Source organism: Saccostrea echinata, unplaced genomic scaffold (assembly GCF_033153115.1).
Source record: "Saccostrea echinata isolate AGI-Se365-2 ecotype Australia unplaced genomic scaffold, CSIRO_AGI_Sech_v1 ptg000006l, whole genome shotgun sequence".
NCBI classification, from domain to species: Eukaryota; Metazoa; Mollusca; class Bivalvia; order Ostreida; family Ostreidae; genus Saccostrea; species Saccostrea echinata.
Window position 1 is genome coordinate 9,452,982 of NW_026889755.1, and position 23,920 is coordinate 9,476,901.

The following is a 23,920-nucleotide window of genomic DNA, read 5'->3' on the forward strand; positions in this document are numbered from 1 at the left end:
CCGGTTCAACAATTTTTGCCCCCTTTTTTAAACACAAAGAAAGATTTTCAAATTCAAACCTTTATTATTGATCCCAATAATACAATATGAAAAGAAAAAGATCACAACAAGAATATCACAACAAGAAAAAGTGTCAATTCTTTTTTTTCTGGACTTTTCATGGATTTCTTTTATCACTCTCTCTGTGTTTTTTTCCTTTTTAATTGTTCGAGGTTTTATTTATCCTTACGAATCTCAGCCATCAGTTCTTCTTTAAACACACCAATTTCATATGTTATGATTTCTCTAAACTCACAGTGATCCTTCTGAAGTTGTACCATTATATCAGTTGTTTTCTCCTGATCCTGAATCATTTTTCTTATACTAGCTATTTCCTTCTGGTTCTCTTTCAGAATTTGAATTATATCACATATATCCTCTAGGATTTTTTTTTTATTCCTCTTCTTTCATGTAGTTCAACACCAGCCATTACTGCTGCCAAGTCAAAAATATCATTCAGAGTCTTGGAATTTTCTTCTTCCATCTTAAGGTTTGGTTTGTTTTAAAATCCCTGACTAAAAAATAAGACTGAATCTATATACTCTCAGGTCTGGTTTATATACCTTTTTTGATCTCCACTATTTTTTTAAGTCTAAACTATTTTTAGTTCTTTGTAAGTATAATTATAACACCACGAGATCCTATTCTTGAAACACCTGTGCAAAAAAAAAGTTCCTCATACTTAAAATCTTGGCACCGATCCAAATCACACCGACCTATGCATTGTGACGTCATCAGTCCTCTAAGTATTGAAAGAATAACAAGTATTTTTTTTTCTTTCTTTTATATTTGAGAACAACAAACAACAATAACAACAATAACAATTTTTTTACAATACATTTTAATAGAAACATTGACAAGTTTGTCCTTGACCTGTTGGTCTTTTATGATAATTGTCTTTAAACCATTGAGCTACATAATGATCTCTTTGTAAAGCTGTATTATGGTCAAAGGGAAATAACCATTCATCTGCTTTGATTTTCTTCATATGTCTTTGATGTAAATAATACACACAATATTGTCCACACACATCCGTATTCCAATCTTGATATCGATACGGATTATAAATCCATTGATGACCATGACGATGGATAAAGTCTTGAATTTCTTTTTGTAAGGGAGGAAATCCATAAGAATCAAAATATTCTACCACTGGACTGCTTACATACAAACACACCCAATGTTCTCCAGGTTGATCTTGAGGATCTGTATTGACTACATTGGCTTTTTCTCCAAATTTTAATTGATCTGGTAATAAATCTAAAGGATACACTCCACCAAACGAACTCTTTAATTCTCTAGATAACACTTCTCTCAACTATCCTGTATCCATTAATAATCAATGCTCACCTCTCTCTTTGTTGATTTCTAAGATGTTATCAAGTTCTGCATACACCACACAATTTAAAGTGGTAGCCGTGTTGTTAGTAAATTGAACTTCTACTCTTAAATTTCCTGTTTCTATGAGATGGAATTTATCCGATTGGGCTTCTTGGCCTTTAGTGAAATCCCAGCCCATTAAAAGGGTATCCGTTTTTATACTCTTCTAAGGTAATGTCCGGAGCCCAATCTTCTCCTAATTTTCCCAAAGCTTGATACATACTCAGATAAGATCTCAGATATAAATCTTCATTAAAATTAGGTTCGAAACAACGAGTCATCATGGTCTCTCCATTGATACTAACATCTAATTTTTTAATCCCAAAATTTTGAAAATTAAAGGGATTTTTAAGTTTTATCTCCATTAAAAGCCGCATTCTCCACAAACCCTAAAATGAGCCTTTTTGGCATCTGGCCTTGAAACGGATGATCGGTAATCTTAGATTGAGTTCCTGTAGGTATGGTAAAAGTTTTGACTTCGACTTTTCTTAATGGATATTTGGCTCTATGTGTATTCAAACTTTCATTGATCTGATTCATTAAAGTAGGGGAAGGTTTCACTTTTCTCACCCACAAGACCATACTTAATATTTTGACTTTTCCCGTATTGGCTTGAGCCGTCATCATGTAGAAATCAGGTCTAGCTCGATTAAATCTCAAACGGACGTCGACTCCATTCGGTAGAAATCGATCTTAATTGTTGAAACAAATCCAGATGTATACGATCCAACAAAGTAATTTTCTTACTAGCATCTATGGCTTCATGACGTTTTCTGTATCCTTCGTTTTTAGAATTGGCTGGGTATGCTGGAATGATGGGTTTGTTAATGGTACAAGTATCATGAGCTACAGCAAAGTTCTGATTAGCAGCCACCCCCAGATCTGCTAGCCCCCTTTTGTCCATGTGTCCTGCCGTATCCTTTTCCCATAGACTACAAGCTTTCATTTGTGTGGCTAAAGTTCTGGGTTTGTAAGACAGTAATTTCTCCAGATAAGCTTTGTAAGGATAAGTATCGGTCCCTGGAGTGATTATTTTTCCATTGAGATTGACATCAATTTCCGTAAACAAGGAATGTAAGATATTATTCACTGGGGCTGTTTTAGCAGGATCTCCAGCCAGATCACTTCCATCATTTTGGACAAATTGACATACCATTTTAAGATAAGTTTGAGATAAATCTAGATATTGATCTCCTTGTCCTTTAATTTCAAATTCAATCGGAGCTGTCTCTGAATCTAAAGTACTAGAAATAGGGTAATATTCTTCCCATTTGGAGTCTTCTAAAGCAATATTAGTGGGAGGGACTTGGAACAATTGTAAATTATCCATCCCATAGGCACAGGAATCGGGCTGTAACATGATGTCTGTCTACTAAGATTGATTTTTCACAAATGAAACTCTTCTCCCTCACACTGCTCTATTTATAGTCTCTCAGTCAAAGACATCTAAAGGCCTTCTTGAGAATATTGTCTCCTTGATTTTTTCTTTTTCTCTTAGGACCTCCTCTAGCCAACAGAACTCTTTCTGTCTGTTTTCTTTTTTTCTTACTATCTCCTAGATTCATTCTTTGTTTCACCATTCCCGAAGTATTTTTCAGGGCTTGTACTCCGTGAGTTTTGATAGCGTCTTTTAAAGATCTCTTATTTTCTAACACATCTAGCCCCGTTCTAGCAGCAGCGGTCAAGGCATGTTTAGCTCCCGTTTTCAGTAAATCCGTAAAAAATCCTTCCCCTCTTTGATAGTTTTTTGGGGGTGGATAATGAATAATAAGCTGCTGGTGGTGGGGGTGGTTGCTGTTGACCCCCTCCTAATATTCCACCTAATAGATTACTGACTACTGGAGCTGCTAATTTTAACACTGGAGCTAAAAGACCAAACCCGTGTCCTTTTTGTCTTAATAAACTTTTATGATAAGTCCAACCGTGTCCTCTCTGTCTTAATATTCCTGGATGATACTGCATGGTGATAACTGTTCTTAAAAACTGACTTTCCTGCACTCTGAGGACTTCCTTTTATACCCCTTTAGGGCTGAATACAATATAGACAGCATACCAGACAAGCCATGACTCCCAATAGGATGTAACAAAAAAGCTGTACACTCATCTCAGTACACTTTTCTAAACTGAAGTTTGACTAGAGTTTTTCCACTTAAAAAAGGGATGGGTTTTCCCAAAGGTGTCATGATGTGTATCTCAATGGTATCAAAATGTTTTTTTACTCAAAGGGAGATATTCCGCACGTATGGGTTCCCATTTACATCGATTGTCTTTCTGTTCAAATTGACAAGGGACCACTCTTAATAATTTCAAGGCATTCGATCCTACGGTCTGGGGTTGAATTAGATCACAATACACATACATGGATTTTAAATTTCGATATAAATCTACAGTGTCTGGAGCCAGATAACTGATGTTAATCCATTTGGTCATGTCTTCTGTCCAATTTTCCGGGACTAATTTAGAACCATGAAATCCTAATTTATAAGCCAGACTTAAGGGAAGACGTACAAAGATGGGAATTTGACGTAAATGAGTGACATAATTCACTCGATCGAAATCCTTCCGATAATTAAATTTCATCTCAATTTTTGAGGGTTTTTCTTCTTCTTCTTTCAGATCTTGTATCACTGTCTTTAAGCTCTGTTTTAAATGTCCATACACCTCATCCTGATCACTGTCCACCACCATCGCACTTCCTTGATCTGTGGGTTTCTTTTTCTCGGTCCATTTGTGATACTTTTTCCAGATTTTTTTCATGGTCTGTACTAAACCTTCATTGATTTCTGCCAGGATAGCTGTAGGGTTGGGATAAGGTCCCGTTCTAAATCGAAGTCGATACAAATTCAATTTCTCTTTAGGATCATAAGTACCGCTTAACCAATAAGCTTTACTCCAATCTACTATAAGCTGGGTTTGTTGAAAAGTGATGGGAGTACTTTTCAATAATTGAAACCGTCCCCACTGGCACTTATCGGGGTCCTCGAGATCCAGTTTCTCTGATGGTGAAACGCCTTTAAAAAAAGGTGGAACTTTTCCCACTATACACACTTCGATATAAGATTCATCATGACTTATATTTTCTATACTACAAGGATAAATCATTTCGGATAATGCTACTTCCCATTGACCATCCGTTAAATCCACAGATTGTGGTAATAAAGTTTTAAATTGAGCGATGGTATTCCTCGGAAAAGATTGCATGGAGCTATCACTGGGTAATGTCATGTAAAAACCACTGCTCTCAGCCATGTTCAGTAAGAGACTGAAAGATATTCACTTCTGATCTTTCTATTTTTATCACCAAATTTGGTTTTTATTTTTTTTTAAATTGCCCATCAAATGAACATTAGGAAAAAAAACTCTTTTTTTGGGGTTTTAGTCCCTTATACACAAACACTTGGTAGAGATTCAAGTATACTCATTGTGACGTCATGGTCACAAAAATGTCACATGGAAAAATAAGACCTGTGATTTATGTTTCTATAATTTTTATTCATAACAAGAATAAACAACAAACATCACAAACAACAAACATTCAGAATAACAAATATATTATTCATAACAACAACAAACATTCAAAACTATGTTACTGTTTGTGTATTTGTAGTCTTTTTAGGGGTATGATGTATCCTCTTAGGACTAGGCATAATATAACCTACGGAAGAACTAACACAGACCATCCAATATTCTCGATTAGTATCATGTAAAGCTAACATGACCACACTGGTAATGATAAGAGATACACAAATGAATAATTGTGCAAAATAAACAATTTCTTCTCGAGGCACTTTCTCTCCAAAAAATTTCCAATGAGGAGTTATTGAATGAGATCCGTTTGGGGAATCCATGAATCGAAACTAGGAGGATATCCTTTCCACCGCACTTTGACTTCTTGAATGATTTTTTTCCCTACACGTCGCTTTTTATACCCCAAAATTTCTTCTACTTCGTACACATCATCTTTTTTAATAATCTGTTGTAATTCTTTTTCGTAAAAAGTGCCTTCTAATTCCTTACCATGATCATCTTGGATTTTATACACATAAGGATATCTTCCAGGCACTCTTTTAGAAATGGTCAACAGTTCTGTAGTCCAGTTAGGTAAATATCCTTTTTCAAAAGTGCATTTGGCTTTACTAATGCGGACCCGATCTCCTTGTTTAAATTGAGGTTTTTTAGGAAACTGTTTCCGATTTGATTTCCCATATAAAGTTTTCCAGACTTTCAATCTAATCCTCGAATCATTTCTTTTCCTGTTTTCTGTTTTAAAGGCACTACCCAGGCATATTTAGATTAGACGTCAATGGCACACAATAAAAAAGTATATCCATCACTGTATTTCTTTAAACTGGACACATCTGCTAAATCTAATTGCCATTGTTCATCTATGTCGGTCACTCTAGTTTGTTGTCTCCGGAATTTTCTTTGAATGGGTTTATTTAAAGTATAAGTATCTTGTTCGTTTAACCAGTCTCGAATCTTTTTCAGGGAAATTCCTAAAGGTTTGACCTGACGATACAAAGCTTGTATTCCTCCGTATCCTCTTTTAGGATCATAATAAATCTCTTTTAAAATATCTTCCACTTGTTTCTTTTTCATTTGTTAGGTAAAGGAAGCCAATTTTCTTCGATTTTTGCTAATTTCTTTTCTTCTTCTTCGAGTTTGGTTTTTAATTTCTGTCGAGCTCTAAAGGGACTATATTTGGATCCTACCCTTGTCCCTACAGGGGTTGAAATGGGTTTTTTAATGACGGTTCCTAGATCTTCTATAGGACTACTCACTGGAGTGTCCAAAAAGGAAGAAAATCCACTATCGTCTCTTTCGTCACTTTTAGGAGTACTGATTTTTCCAGGTTTCTGCATGGCTTTTATAATGTTTCCATTACTCAGGTATTCCAGAGGAGTACGGGTCTCTTTTAAAGCTTGAGCAAATTCTTCTAATCCTGTAGGAACGGGATGATTTTTACGAGAATGAGATGTCATACTATCAGCCATTAAATCCACAATGTTAGAATCTGGAACTTTTTGACCTCGATAACTAATTTCACCTTCTTTATTCCAATTTAACACTTTAGGGTTTTTCTTTAAATGATTTAATAATAATCCAGCTTTTCTTTTCATGTTTTTATTGACTGTTTCAAGGATTTCATCTTCAATCTCAGCTGGGCCTGCTGGTGATCCTGTTGCTTCTGCAGGGGATGGGGGTACTGGAACTGCTGGGGCTGGAATTGCTCCTGCTGCTGGTGGAGCTCCTGCTCCTGGAGCTGCTGCTGGTGCTGCTGATGGTTGAGCTGATCGAGTTTTTGTAGGTTGTCTAGCTTGTTGGAAATAATTTCTATAGCGATGAAGTTCTTGACCATATAAAGCGACTTTTTCTTCTGGGGTTAAATCTTCACATCTTGTCATCTCATCTAATTCCTGACCTAAACTGATAGTAGATTGAAATTCGGAGGTTTCGGTAATTTTCCTTTAAGTTCATTCAATAAGACTTCAGGAACTAACACCATTTAACGACTCATTTTCCTAGGAGGGCTGCTGCTCCCATAAGTAAAGGAGCGAGTACAAGATGGAAGAGGCCTCCTTTTTGCTGGACTAACAAAGCTCGTCGTTTCTGAATGGATTGAGGTTGAACTAGTCTCCTTAAGATGTGTTTCTTTGGAGTTAGTTTTCGTTTCTGAACCGAACTGAGAGGTAACACTCCTTTAAATAGGTTGTACACGATCTCACAAATCTTCAGAATACAATCTCCAGAACAATGTTTTAAAATACTTGTCTTTAAGGGTGAAGAATAATGAGGATTAAATAACACTCTTAAAAGAGGCCCATGAGATTTTAATCTTGTAGAACAACAAGTGTTCTTCTTCTTCTTCTTCTTAGCCATCCTTTTCAAACAATGAAGAAGTGTCCCTCAGTGTGTCTTCCTTTTATACTCTTTAAGGAGGAGCATACATGCCATGTTTGTCTTTCTCATGTTTAGTTTTTTCGGTGACATAGATTTTGGAACAATATCGACATTTATATCTCATTCCTTTTGGAAGTTGAGATGTAGAAGCAGAAAAAGGTTGAAAGCGGGTTATTTTAGGAGTCTGTATGGGTACTTTAATTCCAGGAGAAGGAATTCCTACATTGACTTGAGGAAATAAATCCGGGGCTCTTTGACTGCCTATGGGTGCCATAGCACGATCCATTCTCATTTCAGCTTGTTTCTTTAATAACTCTCCAATAGTTTTTTGTGTTTGTTCTTTATAATACTGATTAATTTCATTTCTTAGACTTTCAGGCATAGCTTTACGTTGAGCTGGAGTTTTTGGAGTAGTTTTTTTCTTTCTAACACCAGCAGGAGTTTTTCTTTTAGCATCAGCAGCAGTTTTTCTCTTTTGAGTAGGTTTTCTCTTCTTTCTGCTCTTTTGAGCCACTCCTACTCGGACCATCCAGTCGGGAAACACTCTTTGATTCTTATTATTGACTCTTACCACTACACTTTTCAAACGACGAGCACGTCGTTTTTTAGGGGTATTCCATTTAAATAAATGACGAATGATGACTCCTCCTAAAAATCCTGCTCCGGCACGTTTTAAAATAGCTTTTTTTCTGTCTTCCTCAGTAGCTGATTTATCAGCAATGATACTTAAATCTTGACGATGATGATCAATAAATCTCTGGGTCTGTTTATTAATGGGTAATACCCCTTTCATTAAATTTCGAGCTCCCATAGCAAACCAATTCAATAAGGCTTTACGCCCTAATTCAATTAAATGAGTTCGCTTGGCAGGATCTTTTTCCCGCTGTAAACGTCTTAAAGTTTTCACTAATTTACTCTTGGCTGATGGTGCCATGATGAAAGCTGAATGATAAATGACAAGTGTGAGGGTGATACATTTTTAGTTATACTCTTGGGGCATGTGTATAGTCAACAATTCAAACAATCGACTTCTCAATCTGTATTCATCTGGGGTGTGTGGACTTAAATCCACCAAGAGATACCCATGAGGAACATTGGTAGCTTCTTGATAAGCAGACATCAAATGAGGTAGAGCTAACTGACGACTCAAAACACTGATTTGAGATTTGTCGCTGGGATTTTTAAACAAGACTAAATAATGAGCATTCAAACTAGTGGTGCGATGTGATGCTGCCCTATCAAATAAACTTTGAGTGATGTAAATCACACTGGTATTCCGATGATGAGCTTTACGGGTAAACCAATCCACGATCGATTCAATGGATTTTCCTCCCATCATGTCGTCAAAAATGAGTAAGTGTGGTATATTTAAATTAGCCACTAATTTCTCATCGTCTTGGGGAATATTTCGAATGAAAGACACCCGATCTCTTAAAGAAGTGTAAGCAGGTTGCCATTCCCGATAACACCACACAATTTTTTGTGGAAGGGGGGAAATCCAATGTAAATTTTCTATTAATTTCTTGACAAATTCCGTTTTGCCTGATTTTGAAGGTCCTGCTACCACCATGGTAAATTCATGTTTTAATTGAAAAGAGGGAAGAGGTGTCTCCTCAGGTTGCATGATGACAAATGAAGACAAAGGTAGTTTCAATGCTTTATTTATAGTTAATAACAAACACACACACACATAATACATGAAGGGATGATGACATCACAAAGAGTATACTTGAATTTCTACCAAAGACTTTGTATGAGGGACTTTTAGTTTTTTGATTTTTTTTTTTGTGCACAAGAGACTGCTGCTGCCTAGGTGTTTTAAGAATCTGAACTGGTGGTCCTATATAAAAATAGTAACAAAAAATTAATAATAAACTTACAAAAAAAGGTATAAATACAAAGGGGCTAAGGTGTATTAAGATCAGTTTGATGATGATGATGAGCTTGAGTAAAAAGTCCAAAGATATGGAGGAGGAGAAAATACCATTATTAGAAAAAAGAATGATCATGCCTATGGAAGAAGAAGAACATTCCAGTCCTCAAAGAATGGAGGAGAAGAAAATACCATTATTAGAATAAAGAATGATCATGCCTATGGAAGAAGAACATTCCAGTCCTCAAAGAAGAATAGAACTAAAAACTATGGAGGATGAAGAACCCTGTAATGTTTACTTGGCTACAAATGAGGAGATTTAGACCCAAAGAACCCATACAGAGATTATCCAGTAGCCATTAACTGGACATTTGTCATCCATGATGTGAGAGAAGAAGAAGATATAGATATGTTCATGAGCTGTGAAGATGAATTTCAGTACCTGATCCTACAAAAAGAAATTCATCCCTGGACAGGAAAAGTGCATCAAATCAGGGGATTCATTCAAATGAAAAAACCTGTAGGAGGACTGAATGTGGCTAGAGTTCACATGGAAGCAGATTTTTGTATGTCTCACAGTACACCAGAATTAGAAAGAATGTTTTACAGGCAAGGTGGCAACTATGAAGAATATGGAATTCTGAAACCTGAGGAGAGAAACAAAGAATTACAGTCCAGAGATTGGATAAGATGGGAAATTGGTGCCTGGAGAGATTTCCTGGAAAGAAAGAGAGAAATGATTAAGAAACTGGAAAATAGAAATTAAAAATTTTAAGGACTTTTGTTATTGTTATTTTGTTCAGGTTAAATATATATATATATAAACACTGTGCCGGATAAATCTGCCACTTGCAAAGTGGCAAATCAGCGCCCGCCAAACTCTTAGTTTACATAAAATCCATATATACCATGAGATAGACCATAACTTAAAGTAGGGCTGTCACGGTTCCAAAATTTTTCGGGTCGGGTCGGTTCTGTAAATTTTCGGTTCGGTTCCGGGTTTTTCGGGTCGGGTATTTACATCTATTTTAAACCTTAATTTCATGAATTTAACTTGAAAAATCTCTATTTGTTACATTAAACTTACATTGAAAACAAGTCTTAACCATGCGAACGTCTAGACATCGGTGACTTGGCCTACTATTAGCCACAACCTGACCATTCCTGCTCGTTTTGATAACTATCTAATACTTCCGAGACAAGTGTTTTGTCATGGAATGAAGTAGATTTCAGTTGTGATGTTTATTTATCACTGTTATCGTCATCATTCCTTTGATTTCGTCGCCATTTTTTGTATTGAACAGACTCTAATATATAAAGCAGACCCGAACCGAAATCCGGAAAAATGGAACCGGAACCGAACCGAACAACTTGGACCGCGGTTCTCTGTTATTTCGGGTACTCGTGACAGCCCTAACTTAAAGAGTTCAAAACTACCTTTGTTACAGGTGTATCTCACCTGTCAGGTGAGATAATCACCTTTGAAAAGAAAATTCCCATGGGAAAAATAAAGTTCCTGTAGGAAAATTAAAATTCCTGAGGGATATTATGAAAATCCTATGGGATTCGATCATTTCCTGTAGGATATTTCAGAATTCCTGCAGGAAATTAATTTACCAAGGGAGAATTTTATTTCCTAGGGGAATTTACCTTCCTATAGGAGAAATAAAAATCCTGTAGGAGGAAAAAAGTCCTACAGGAAAAAAAATTCTCCTAAGGGAATTTTTTTCTCCCTTAGGAAAATAATTTCCCTTAGGATAAAAATTCCCTTAGGAATTTTTAAATTACTCCTATGGGATTTTTAATATGTGTTATTTTACTTCTCAGACTGATAATATTGAAAAAAAAATCCCTTAGGAATTTATAATATTACTCTCTGTCCATATGATTTTCTTTTCTGTGTGCCTTCTTATACCCATTTTGATAATGTTGTATGAACTGTATTCTCTTCTCATTTGTGTGTGTGTTTGAATGTGTGTGTATGTGTCTGTTCATTCGTTTTTTAATTAGGAAAGTAAAACAAGAGTATCTTTCCACTGTCTCGAAAATCTGATTGATTTCACCATCACTCGTTTTTCTGTAACTAAACCAAAAACTAAAAGAACATTTATGAATATTGAATTTCCATCATTGATGCTATTCTGAAGCATATATCCTTAATTCTCATAATCAAAGATGAATCGATGTAGTAAAATTTAAAAAAAAAAGAAGAAGGAAATATCACTTTTTTCAGAGCAACAGCAGATGTACTTGACTTGATATATGACATAGAGTAAGACCATTACATGTCTTATACTTCATGAAACCATTTACTCAAGTTTGAAGCAATTTCAGTCAAGGCTTCAAGGTTTACAGTGTTAAAGTCAATATAAATTTTCTTATCGCAATGACCTTGACCTTTGTCTGAAATATGATGTTGGGTCAATATCAATGACACTACACAACTAAATGTATATATCATAATCAGCAAAATACTACAATTTGACTTCATTTAGACTTCATTCCTATCAAGGATTGGAGAGTTATGGCCGAAAAACAGTCCTAACAGACAAACACACAGACAAAACTGGTGGAAAAATCAACAAACATGCCAAAACCAATGTCTCGACCTCCCTTGGGGAGAAAGAAATATAAGATGAATAAACTTCATCAAATTCCTTCCTTTCCATCCAACACATAACATTTTTAATTAGTATAATTACTTATAAAAGATTGAGTCTACATGTAATGTGTTGTCTTCTCTTCCAAAATTCAATCAACACTTGACAAGTACATGTACAAGCATAATGCACCAAGTTATGAAGTTGGAATGTTCAAGGTCCACAAACTATTAACAATAGCCTGTAAATATCCTCCAAATATCTATTGGTTTACTTGTACAATTGTGTACAATTGCAGAAATAAATCTTACAATTATCACTAGCAAAAATGTCCTAATTGACCGTTTCAGGTAATTTTTGTCTACTTTCTGTTTCAGCTTGCAAGCAATCAGCCTCATGCTAATACTTACATTTAAACAAAAGTCGCTTCAGTCTATAATGACAGCAGAATTGGAATGCTGGTGATGTTAATGGAGTAATTCACACACGCTAAATCAAACAGAATGATTTAAAACTTGCATGAATTAACCCTTGTTAAACCAAATTTCTTGCTTTCCATTCTGCTATTTCTGGTAGTTGGTCTCTAAGTTTAAAGCGCTCTACTGACTTGGATGAAAGTGTACACTAAAAGTTAAAACTCGGGCCTTTCCGGCAAGCTCGGAAAAAAATTGCGATTGGAGAAACGTTTTGGTGGGCAAAAATTTAGATATGAAAGAATAAATGTATTTTTATATTTTAAAATGTATGTAAAATTTATTATGTAACAAAGCTAGATTAAAATATGCAACTGGGATCTGGGGTAAAAGGGACTTGTGTCAATGGTTTTGTATAATGTTACGCATGTAAATGTTTTTTTTTTTAAATTTTATTTTTTGTTATTTATTATTACTAATTATTATCATCATTGTTATAACTTTTTTGTGGGGGGGGGGGGGGAGGGGTTACACCTGAGCGATTTTCTGAATCGCGCAATTGTCTGATGATTAAAAAAAAAATAGTGACTTTCAGCGAACAGTAGTTTCATATAATGACTAAAGGTATTAGTTCATGATTATTTATGTTGTAATTCGTTTTGAAAACGAAATATATTTCTATGGATTTTTTTTTGGGGGGTGCAAATTTGACAGTACTGTGAATCTTAATCTGGGATCCAGTCAAGGTCGCGTCGGAAAGGAGGAAGCGATGTGTACGATCGCACCCCCTTTTCAACAAAAAAAAAACCTTGAAAATATGTTTGGAAACAAATCCCATTTTTTATCTGTTTAAAGAAATGCTGCTTCTGCTTTATTTTGTTTATTTGACAGGTACAGAAATTATTAACCTATATTGCATCAGATCCCAGCAAAATGGTACCCATTCATAATTCTTTCTTCTGACTGAGAAGGGAATACCACTCCCAAACCCTTCCCCGCTCCCATCGTTTCAGAAACTTGGCGACAGCCCTGCGAGTTGATACACTTTCATCATTGCCGTTTTGATTCATGTTCTGTTTTTTTTTTTTCAATTTGTTTTAGACCATCATAAGGTTTTTCTTGTCAACAATACCCATGGATTACATGGGACACACACATTTCTACTAATTTTTTTTTCATAAACACGTTCATATTGCATATACTGTTTTATTCTCTGGAGAACGAAAATCTAGAATATACCTTGATGCTACTTAGTATCAGGATATTGAGAAAAGGCTGCATTTCATTTTCGGAATTTGTTAAAATAACGAACTTTTCATTTCCGACATTTTGTAGTTTTCATTTCCGACATTTTAAAGTTTTCATCTCCGACTTTTATCATATCGTACTTTTCAGGCCAAGCAGTGAAAATAGAACTGAAGACTTCCCTCACATAAATTGTTAAAAAATAAATCAAGAATATATCATATAATCATTGATACACAAATAATCAGGAATGCTTGGCTTATAAAAAGCTTATTCGGGACGTTTATTTTACGTGTTTACCCAGGAACAAAATAAGTGTTGTGAACTTTCGCTCATCTCCTTTTCAATACAAGATACATGTTTTCAGTTTGAAATCAGATAGGTTAAAATGGAAATCATAAGACATGCAGAAACTTGTCGAGGGAATAAAGCCAAAATCCTTGAGGTAATTCTGGTTTCGGTGCAGTCCCTGGCACATAATTCAGTGGATATTAAATCTGGTGAACATAAATTGCATGCTCATTTAACTTATGCAAAACTTTTAACTAGACTTAGTGTTGCATGTATATACAGTATATTGTATTGTTTTTATTCAGAAAATGTGGTTTGAAATAAATGTTATATTTATATCCTGTTAAAATTCTATTTCCACCTACTTCGTTAACATTAAATGCCACGAAAGTACCCTCCAAAAATTCCGGAAATGTAAAGAAATAGATATCGGAAATGAAAATTAAAAATGTCGGAAATGCAAAAAAAAAATGTCGGAAATGCAATGCAAAATTCCGGAAATGAAATGCAGCGTAAGAAACACGTAGAATTAATATGTCAGAAAGAGATCGCGAGAGGAAAAACGTTCTTTGTTAACCCCCCCCCCACCCCGCTTTTTTAAAAATATATATATACCTGTATACCACTGTACATGTATTAGGCAAATGTTATTTGAATTCTTCTTTGTTGTATTTTCAATATCAGTTAAAAAACATTCTTTAATAAATCCATTTGATTTCATTTCAACGTCAGCATGCATCATGAAAATATACATGCACATTTTTGTATCACACACAGTCTAGTTGTTTGACCTGTCAATAACTCTCATGCGCGGATCTAGAGGGGATCGGATGGTCCGGACCCTCCTGGAATTTGCAGAGTTATTAAAAGTATATACTGAAGCAAATAAAAAATGACTTTGGAGAAAAGGTTGACCCCATCATCATTACTATGAAATACACATGTAGGTTTTTTCACGTTTGAGAAATGGATTTAACGCTTTTTTTTTTTTTGCTTGTCAAGAAATGTGTCAAAGGGTAATTTTTTAGGTTAATTTTACGAAATATAAAACCCACCGACTTCTTTCATTTCTGTTAAATCATAAATTAGCGGCTGATTAATTGTTTATTTCAGAAAGATCCGGTTCTTAATTATAACAAATAGCAAACATAATTATACCGGAGGTATGCAAGTAGAAACCTGAAGATTATAGAAAATAAAAAGAGGAAAATTTATAAGAAGGAAAAAAACCAACAGTTTTAAGTAATCCAGCATTGCAACCAGATGGCATCTAGACCCCCCCTTCTCTCTCTCTCTCTCCCTCTCGATATCGATACAACGAACGACTAGTACGTGTACAGTGTATATATACGATATCTGCTGTAAATTGATACCCACCATGTTTATAGTTCACCCTCTCTTTTGGATCATTTTGAGACCAACGAAATCGGGAATTGAAATTTCTCGATATTGTGGTATAAAAGTTTCAAAAAATACATTGCTATTAAAACAGATTAATAAATGTACACCTTCATTCTTGTTGAAAATTCTTGATTTTCAGTTAAAAGTTAATTTTTTCAACACTGCTTTTTAAACGGAATTCTTGATATTCAGTTATAAAAGTTTTAAAAAAATATACATTGCTATTAAAACAGATCATGTTAACTTTAATTCTTGATATTCTGTTATAACAGTTTTCAAAAAATCCTTTGCTATTAAAACAGATAGAATAAACTTTAATTCATTCTGTGAAATTTAATAATATTTGCAATAAATAATATAGTGAAATAGTTTTAAAAATATCTCTCCTTTTTTCAAGAATTATTGCTCGAAATCATCCGTCCTATCTAGCCTAGTCGATTCTCCGCCGAAATTACATGCGGAGATGCAAGAATGTTCGGCAGAGGCGTGCCTTGGGCATTTGAGAGTTTCTATGATGTGTATATATATAAAGAAGATGGGCGAACAAGGCGTGCAAAATGTCCATAGCTTCAAAAGTTTAAAAATCATATTTAATTTTTAAATTTAATATTTAGAATAAAGTTCTTATTATTGAAAGATTTAAATTATGACAAACAAAACTTTTCTTTAAAACATCCTGAGTATCACCTCCTTTTTTCGTAGAGACTAACACGCTAAAAACTTCGTTACACAGCTCATGACAAACAGTGGCATTTAAATCCCAAAAGTGAAATGACGCTGGACTAAATGGACTTCAAATATTTTTCGGAAAGATACGATTGTTTTGTCATAAAAGTGTATTTTTTAGGCACAGTGTGTTTTTGCTCAATGTTTTTGTTTACCAAAGTATGAAATATAGTATTATGCATACTTTGAGTATTAAAAAAAAAAAAAAAAAAAAAAAAAAAACCCACTCTTATGGAAAGTATGAAAAATGATCATTTTTGTCGTCTTTGTTGTGTATTTGCCATTTCATAGACGAATAATTTCAATATTTGTGAGACTGTTGCTAATTGTGGGGATTTTACATAAAGTATACGTTAATGCTAAATGAAATATCAAAGAAAATTTTGTTATAATTGAAATTAAATTGTTCACTTTCTTGTTTGTCACACAACAGGCATTTTGCTCGCCTTTTTCTTTCTTTTTTCTTCTTAAGTTCAATACTAATAACAAAATTTTAAGACGAACTCATCCATCATTAGAAAATGATTGGCAAATATACACACATACATTCAATACCATATAGTTTCCTATTTCTCAAACCATGTAAAGACTGATTTTCTCGAAATTAATAAAATATCTGAAAGAAATGATAAAGTTATTAAATATCTGATTATTCTAATATTATGATAATAATTCTCCCAGTATACTCTTTATAGTTACCAGAAAATTAAAATACAGATTTAAAAAAAAAATGTATCAAAATAATCAAACGCCTGCCAACTATTGAAGTCCGACTGGTAAGCGGAATAGTAGCGACGGCTAAGCACAGATAATACAACTTTAAACATGTTTTGTTATGGGGTGCAACATACGGAGATAAATGTATTCAATTCTTGATAAATACTTTTCTATCCTATATTGATAAGTGCAAAAACTTTGAAATCGTGTTAAAATGGGTATTCCATAGAAGTTGTCTCGAGTTCAATGGATTAAAAAATTAGGGGCATGTCCCACTAGTCGAACCTCTGGCTGAAAATCAATTGGAAGATTCACCCCGCGGGGCTGTATTCACATGTTTTAGAGTTTCTGTCCTAGCGGTCAACGGAATATATTCAAGAATTCGGCTTCACACCTACTGATACCTGCCATTTCCTGTTGATTGGGAGATTGGGTAGTCCTGTATACATACAAGATTAGTGTACGGCTGCAATTACAAAAAAACTAAGGAAGGTTGCATTTTAAGAAAAGAAAAAACAGTACAATAAAAGTTAAAGAGGGGAATATTATTATTTTTAGATCTTGAAATTCACGGTTTAATTCAATTTATTCACTCAAATCACCTAGTGGTACACGAGGTTCTATATACAATACATACAAATACAATATAAAAGATACACGTGAAATATCGGGGATACATGCAAGTTAGATAAACATATTAAATAATTATTGAGGACAGACTTATTCATATACTTGAGATATATAAGTACACAATCTAATTAAAACACTGGAGTCATCAGTTGATAATAATTCTGAAAATTTGTATAAATTTGGTCTATTACAGTATTTTATTTTTTTATTTCTTTATTTTTTTTTCTTTTTTCTTTGCAGATGCTTTTTCCGGCGTTCTGAAAAAAGACATTCTAGAATATAATGATACTCATCTGCTATTTGTCCCTTATTACGGTACAGATATTACAAAGTCTATCATGTTGGGGAATTCCACACCATCTCTTAGTCTTAACTGTGAAGCGATGATTTGCAGTTCTAAATTTCATTAAAATTTTTCTAATTATTTTAGATAGTATATTTAAATATTTTTCAAATCCAAATTCTGTTTTGAAAATACCATTATGTATGACCATTGGACGAATCGCGCATATCGCTTTGCCATTTCTGTATATACTGATCTTTGAGACGTTGTTGAACTATAGTGATTAACCATGAAATATTTATAAGAGCTTGTTCATTCCATACATCTGAGTATCTACAAAGATCAAGTATATTTTGAAAGGAGCGTAATTTGACAGACACTTTAAAATCGAAGATTGTGTTGAAGGGGAATTCAGGGCAGGAAACCATTTCCATAATTTCTGTCAAATTCTTAGTCTTAAATGAGAGAAAATACAATTCATTTCTGGTATAGCACAAATACATTTATTACTAGCAAACGTGCATGGATGCTATTGAATAGATAATCCTCAGATGAGAATTAATGATGTTACATTTCCCTCTAAATCTATCCGAGATAAGTAATATGTAATAACAAGTGGACTTTAACTTGGTTTTTGACGTACATGTAGTTACAGAACAACGGAACAAACACCGAGAGAAATGGTAACAATCACCGTTTGTAGCAGAAGGTTTCTGTAATATCACATAATATAACTCAGGATAAATATTTTTGCCAAAAGAATATTCTAATATGCTCCAGAGATAGATGCCCCAGAGATAGAGATTTGTATAAATTATAATGTATGCCCCCCCCCTTTTTCTGCTGAATTAAAACTTACATGATGGTCAACTTTTTTATTATGATTGTTTTCAAACGTTATTTAAATTCAATATATTATAATTAATCTATTTGATTTTGTTTGATCCTGAAAAGCATATCCATTTAATAAAGAATTTATTCAGCTGTAGCTTATGCAACGAGAGACCTCTTTTCGTCCTTGAAATAAACGTGATCAATTTCCATAATTTTACATTTGTGGGTCGGCATATCCCTCTTTCTCCAGAGAAGGACACTCAGTTTCTCTGCGTAATACAAAAATAATATTTTAGATTTAAAATAGAGATATATCTACAACATATATGAAATTAAACATTTCTTTCAAGCAACATTCCAACGTCAATCTTCGCGATTTCGTTAATGTCATGTTTATCAGATTATTGTCAGTCAAGTATAGTTCAATTTTTTTCATTTTTTATTTATGATTACAACCACAGTGATTGAAATCCTACATAATTGTTCTCTATTTTTTTCTTTAAATGCCAAGTTTTACTTCGGTAGTACTTAGCGTAAATATATGTACCTTTAGAATCTCTACATGATGAAATGAACAGTTTTGTTGAAATCTGTACATGTATGAATATAAATGATATGTAAATGTTTCTTGTAAGAACTTTCAAGACTTAATTTGCACACATACAATAATATTCACATACAGCATAACTAAACTCGGAACGAACGAAATACCCCCCCCCCCCCTCTTATGTTCATCTAAAGCTGGGGCCCGTTTCACAAAACTATCTTATGACTAAGATCTGTCTTAAGACCGAAAATTATCGTAAGATTGCTCCATAGCTGTTTCACAAAACTCTCCTATCGTATGAAAATCTTAAGATCTATCTTAATCTTAAAACAACTAAATACCTGTCTCGAGACTAAAGTGAACATGTTCACAGTATATCTTTTAGTTCAAAACCGAATATATATTTTTGTTTAAGAGAATGGTTTTCAGAAATAGAAAAATTCTTGGGACTAGATCAGGCCAGTCGGAAAATTAATACCCCCCCCCCCCCCACTTAAACAACGTGCAATAATTTTGCTAGTAAATACTGTGTACTATACGATAGAAAACAAAAAATGTACGGTTGTGCCCGATTATTCTTTTCGGGGATTTTTTGTTTAGTTGTGCCCCCCCCCCCAAAAAAAAATGAAATAATTCCCCCTCTCTGAAATCTGCTTCTTACGGACATGTATGCAAGATCCAGATATTATTTATAAATACATTCAAAATTGTTTAATTTTGAATTCAATTCCCCGCAAGAACAACATATTATCTATGACCAAGCAATGCTAACATATGCAATTTTGAAAATGGCCAACGCAATTTGAGATACACGAAGTTGATTTATTGGTACATTAAGTAAATACACTTTAGATAAATAAAACTACGAAATATATGAATTTTTATGGTTTGGACTATTCCCGTCCATAGAAGTAAAAACAAATCGAACTTTGTTGTAGCCACCTTGCATTTTTAAGATGTTTCATGTTAGAGTTTTTTGTTACATTGTGGTGATTTTTTTTTCTTGAAACTAAACACGTCTTTTAGTCTTACAAAATTAAACACTGCTGTAACACTTGATGCTAACTGTTTTCTTCAAATCATTTGAAATTGTTCAATTCTGCTTTTGTGTTTCGTTGTAATAGAGCAGCGTTTCAGAGACACCTTCATAGAATTTTATGAATTAACCTGGGGACTTTGAACACGATTTGGTGTTTCAACTGAATTTAGTGGAAAATTATTCATTATTTGCAAAGGCACAGACAGTGAATTCAATCAAAAGAAGTTTCACATAAATTTTGTTAGCAACTGTTATTTTCTGAGCTAAAAAACATTTAAGCAAATATAAGCAATTTCTATTCAATAAATTAGTTGCACTGAAATTTACTCAAATTTAGCTAATCTGACCCCCCCCCCCCCCCCACCACCAAGTACAATGAAGTTGATACAATTTTTTTTTCCCGATATTATACATGTAACTGCAAAAGAAATATTTGAGACGCACGATTATTTCAATATTCAAAAGGGAATTAATGAAAGATCACTAAACTTTGAGCAAACATGTTTTTTTTATTTAATATTGAAAGCATAAAATTTGTCTTAAGACTTGTCTTAAGATTTCTTATATTTAAGATAGTTTTGTGAAACGGCAGTGACATATCTTATGATTGTCATAAGTCAGATCTTAAGATGATCGTAAGATCTATCTTAGGACAAATCTTACGATAGTTTTGTAAAACCCCGCCCTGGTGTACAGATCGAAGTTTACCATAGGTGATCGAATCAGGGGATAACCGAGTCCACTTGTGCGCAATGGACCGTAACAGTATACATGACTGAATACAGTACTATACACAATTCATTGTCACAGCTCAGATAACTCAATCGATGTAGCCACAATTAATAACAGCAAAGAGTAATACTCAACTCCACTTCATCAGCCTGGGGTAGCATCAAAGCTGGTGTACCCCAGGGATCTATTCTTGGTCCTCTGTTATTTCTCATTTACATAAATGATGTTGTATGTGGAATTAATTGTGTAATTAAATTGTTTGCAGACGATACAACCCTGTATATAGTAGTTGATAATGCTTGCACAGCCAGTCAGATATTAAACAATGACCTTGATAAGATAAGTGCGTGGGCTAAGCAATGGTTGGTCGATTTCAACCCCTCAAAAACCGAATGTTTATTATTTAGCAATAAACGCATTCCCATCACACATCCCCCACTTTATCTGAATAGCCAAATAATCAAAAATGTGGAAAGTCACAAACACCTTGGAATACATTTTTCAAAAAACGGCCACTGGGATTTGCACATACAATCAACCCTTCTGAAAGCATCTCAACGTCTTCATCTACTAAGAAAACTTAAATTTCTTATTGATAGAAAATCGCTTGAAAATTTGTATTTTTCTTACGTTAGACCGCTACTCGCATATGGTGACGTTATATGGGATAATATGTCCAGTGATCTTGTCAATAAAATCGAACATATCAATATTGAGGCCGCTCGCATAGTAACCGGCTCTACGAAACTTGCAAGTCTTCATAGTCTTTATCAGGAGACTGGTTGGGAATCTTTAAAAGATAGGAGATATAAACTTAAAATTATACAGTTCCACAAAATGGTCTACAGCCAAACTCCTCAATACGTTTCGGATCTAGTCCCACCACAAAATCAAGATATACACAATCATTCCACTAGACAAAAGTGTAACATCAAGCAAGTCAAATGTAGAACTGACCACTATAGTAACTCCTTCATCCCATCAACCATCAAGCTCTGGAACGAATTGCCCGATTCTATCAAACAAAACCCTTCGTTGTCAAATTTACATCGTTATTTAAATGCCAACAATGCAAAGCGTAAACCCCCTCAATATTATTATACTGGTAAACGCAAGGAACAGATATTACACACAAGATTACGACTTGATTGTAGCTCACTAAAAAGTCATTTATTTTCTCGAAATATTGTCAGCAGCCCAAACTGTAATTGTGGCGAGATTGAAACTTCTGAACATTTCCTCCTACATTGTCCATATTTTGAAAATTTCGGAGATAGATTTATATACACACTTCCACATTACAACAACACCAATATATTATTATTAGGTGACCAAAATCTACCACTGCCAGAAAAAGTTGCAATCTTTAAATCTGTCCAAAAATATATTGTAGCTACCAAGAGATTTATTTAATCAGTTTTTCCTTAGTATCTATTCACTACTCCCTCTCCCGTGGGTATGTTCTTGTGTATATTCTCTTAAGTGTGGGTAGCAAGCGTCATTTTTATTTATTTATTTTTTTTCTCATTGTTATTTTTTCTTCCTAATTTTGATATCTGTTACTGCTGTAAATCTCCTGCATTTGTTCTTTAATTATTTTTCCTATAAATTCAACCATATTATGTCGCTTTTTTCTCTCTCATACAGTCATATTGTACAAATCCATTAGACTTCTTCTGTATAATTAGAACGTCATTCACTTGTGTCAATCGACATGATTTCTAATTTAACATGTATGTCAATTTCAAATATTTTTTAAGCAGCTTCAAACCGTGTTATGTAGCTATCTAATAAGGGTCTGTCATCTTTATCATAATAATAAGGAAACTGATTAGTATAAGTTTTCAAACTTGTTTCCGAATCCTTTTTGATTTTTATACTACTTATCTGTATCTTCTGCTTGTCATTTTCAAATAAAATATGGTTTAAACTAATAACAGGGCCCTCCCCCACTTTTTTCCTAAATATAGCATTTTGCTATAGTAAATTGTCCTTTAGATGATGGTTCCCCCCCCCCATTTTTTGTTGTTGTAAGGTCGAGCACTGGCAAATTCCAGTAAATTAGGATTTTTTTTTGTTTTTTTTTTGGGGGGGGGGGTGGGGGGTCCCCCCCACAAACTTTTGAACCTATTGCTATGGGTCTGAATGATCATGATGATATTAAAGTTATTTGAAATGCATTACATAAAAACAAGGTTAGGGATGTTTTGCCGAGACATTGCACTTCACAATTTTTCATTTTATTCCTAATTGTGATGATAAAAGGGTTCTTTTGCAAAATCTTATTTAATAGGCGTATTCATTCCTATCAGTTCACCCCCAAATCTAACAGCCTCTCAACAACTCAACTCAGGAGTTTAACATGTGTGCATGATGTAAAAAAAAATGTGGAAAAACTTTATAGAGTACACAGAATGATAGGTACGTATGTACAATTAAAGGTGTCTTTATTCTACCAATGAAAACCTCCTCTTTTCTTGGTGAGTCAGTATCACTTCCACCGCCCCATCTCAATTTAGATGCCTGGCTCCTCTAGAAAAATTAAATAGACTTTTCACGAGTTTCCTCACTTTCCTGTGGACCATTAAAGCTGCCTGCGTGTCCAAAAAAAAAAAAAAAAAAAAAAAAAAAAAACAGAAAGAAAAATATATCCAAGTAAGGAATATGGGTTGAAGATTTAATGATATTTTCCTTACATTTTTGTATAAATCATTCAAACGTGTTATAAGTAACAAACTGATATAACACGCTCCATATGTGCATGTATGCAATTGGAAAAAGTGTAATAATTTATCAATTTATATGAATGTAACAATTTTTTTCCAGAATTAAAAAAAAGCATCAAACCGCAATGAAATTATAAAATTAATCTCTTTTTTTTCATGAAATTTTCTTAAATTGTTAACTTGAAGACAATATAATTGAATATCATCCATAGTTAATCTATCTTACGACTTCCATGCTGAACGCACCAATTTAGCAGCTGTGTAACATACGTTTCTGTGACGTAATTTTTTTTGCTTTGGAGAGAAGTATGGTTGTCATTTTGTTTTGATCTTTGGACATCAATGTAAGTAAAAGTTATGGTTAAGCTTAAGCTTGTTTTGCGTCTTTTAGTTTTAAATGATTAGAATTTAAGCGTTTTCCCCGTTCCACACACAGAACCAGTTTTTTTTTTTTGGGGCTAAAGGTACACTGTATGTAGACGTTTTGAGAAGTGAAAGTTGATTTTTCAGAGAGCGAAAGGTCATTATAAAATTTCGAATGTA

General features: G+C 34.0%; 1 protein-coding gene across 1 annotated transcript; it reads right to left on the reverse strand.

The window, feature by feature from the left end:
- Positions 1-215: 215 nt before the first annotated feature.
- On the reverse strand, positions 216-2,779 carry LOC133180351 (uncharacterized protein F54H12.2-like). Its single transcript, XM_061314895.1, has 3 exons — positions 2,167-2,779; positions 1,390-1,536; positions 216-385 (listed from the first exon to the last, which is right to left on the reverse strand). The coding sequence occupies exons 1-3, from the start codon at positions 2,777-2,779 to the stop codon at positions 216-218; spliced, it is 930 nt and encodes a 309-aa protein (XP_061170879.1).
- Positions 2,780-23,920: the final 21,141 nt, after the last annotated feature.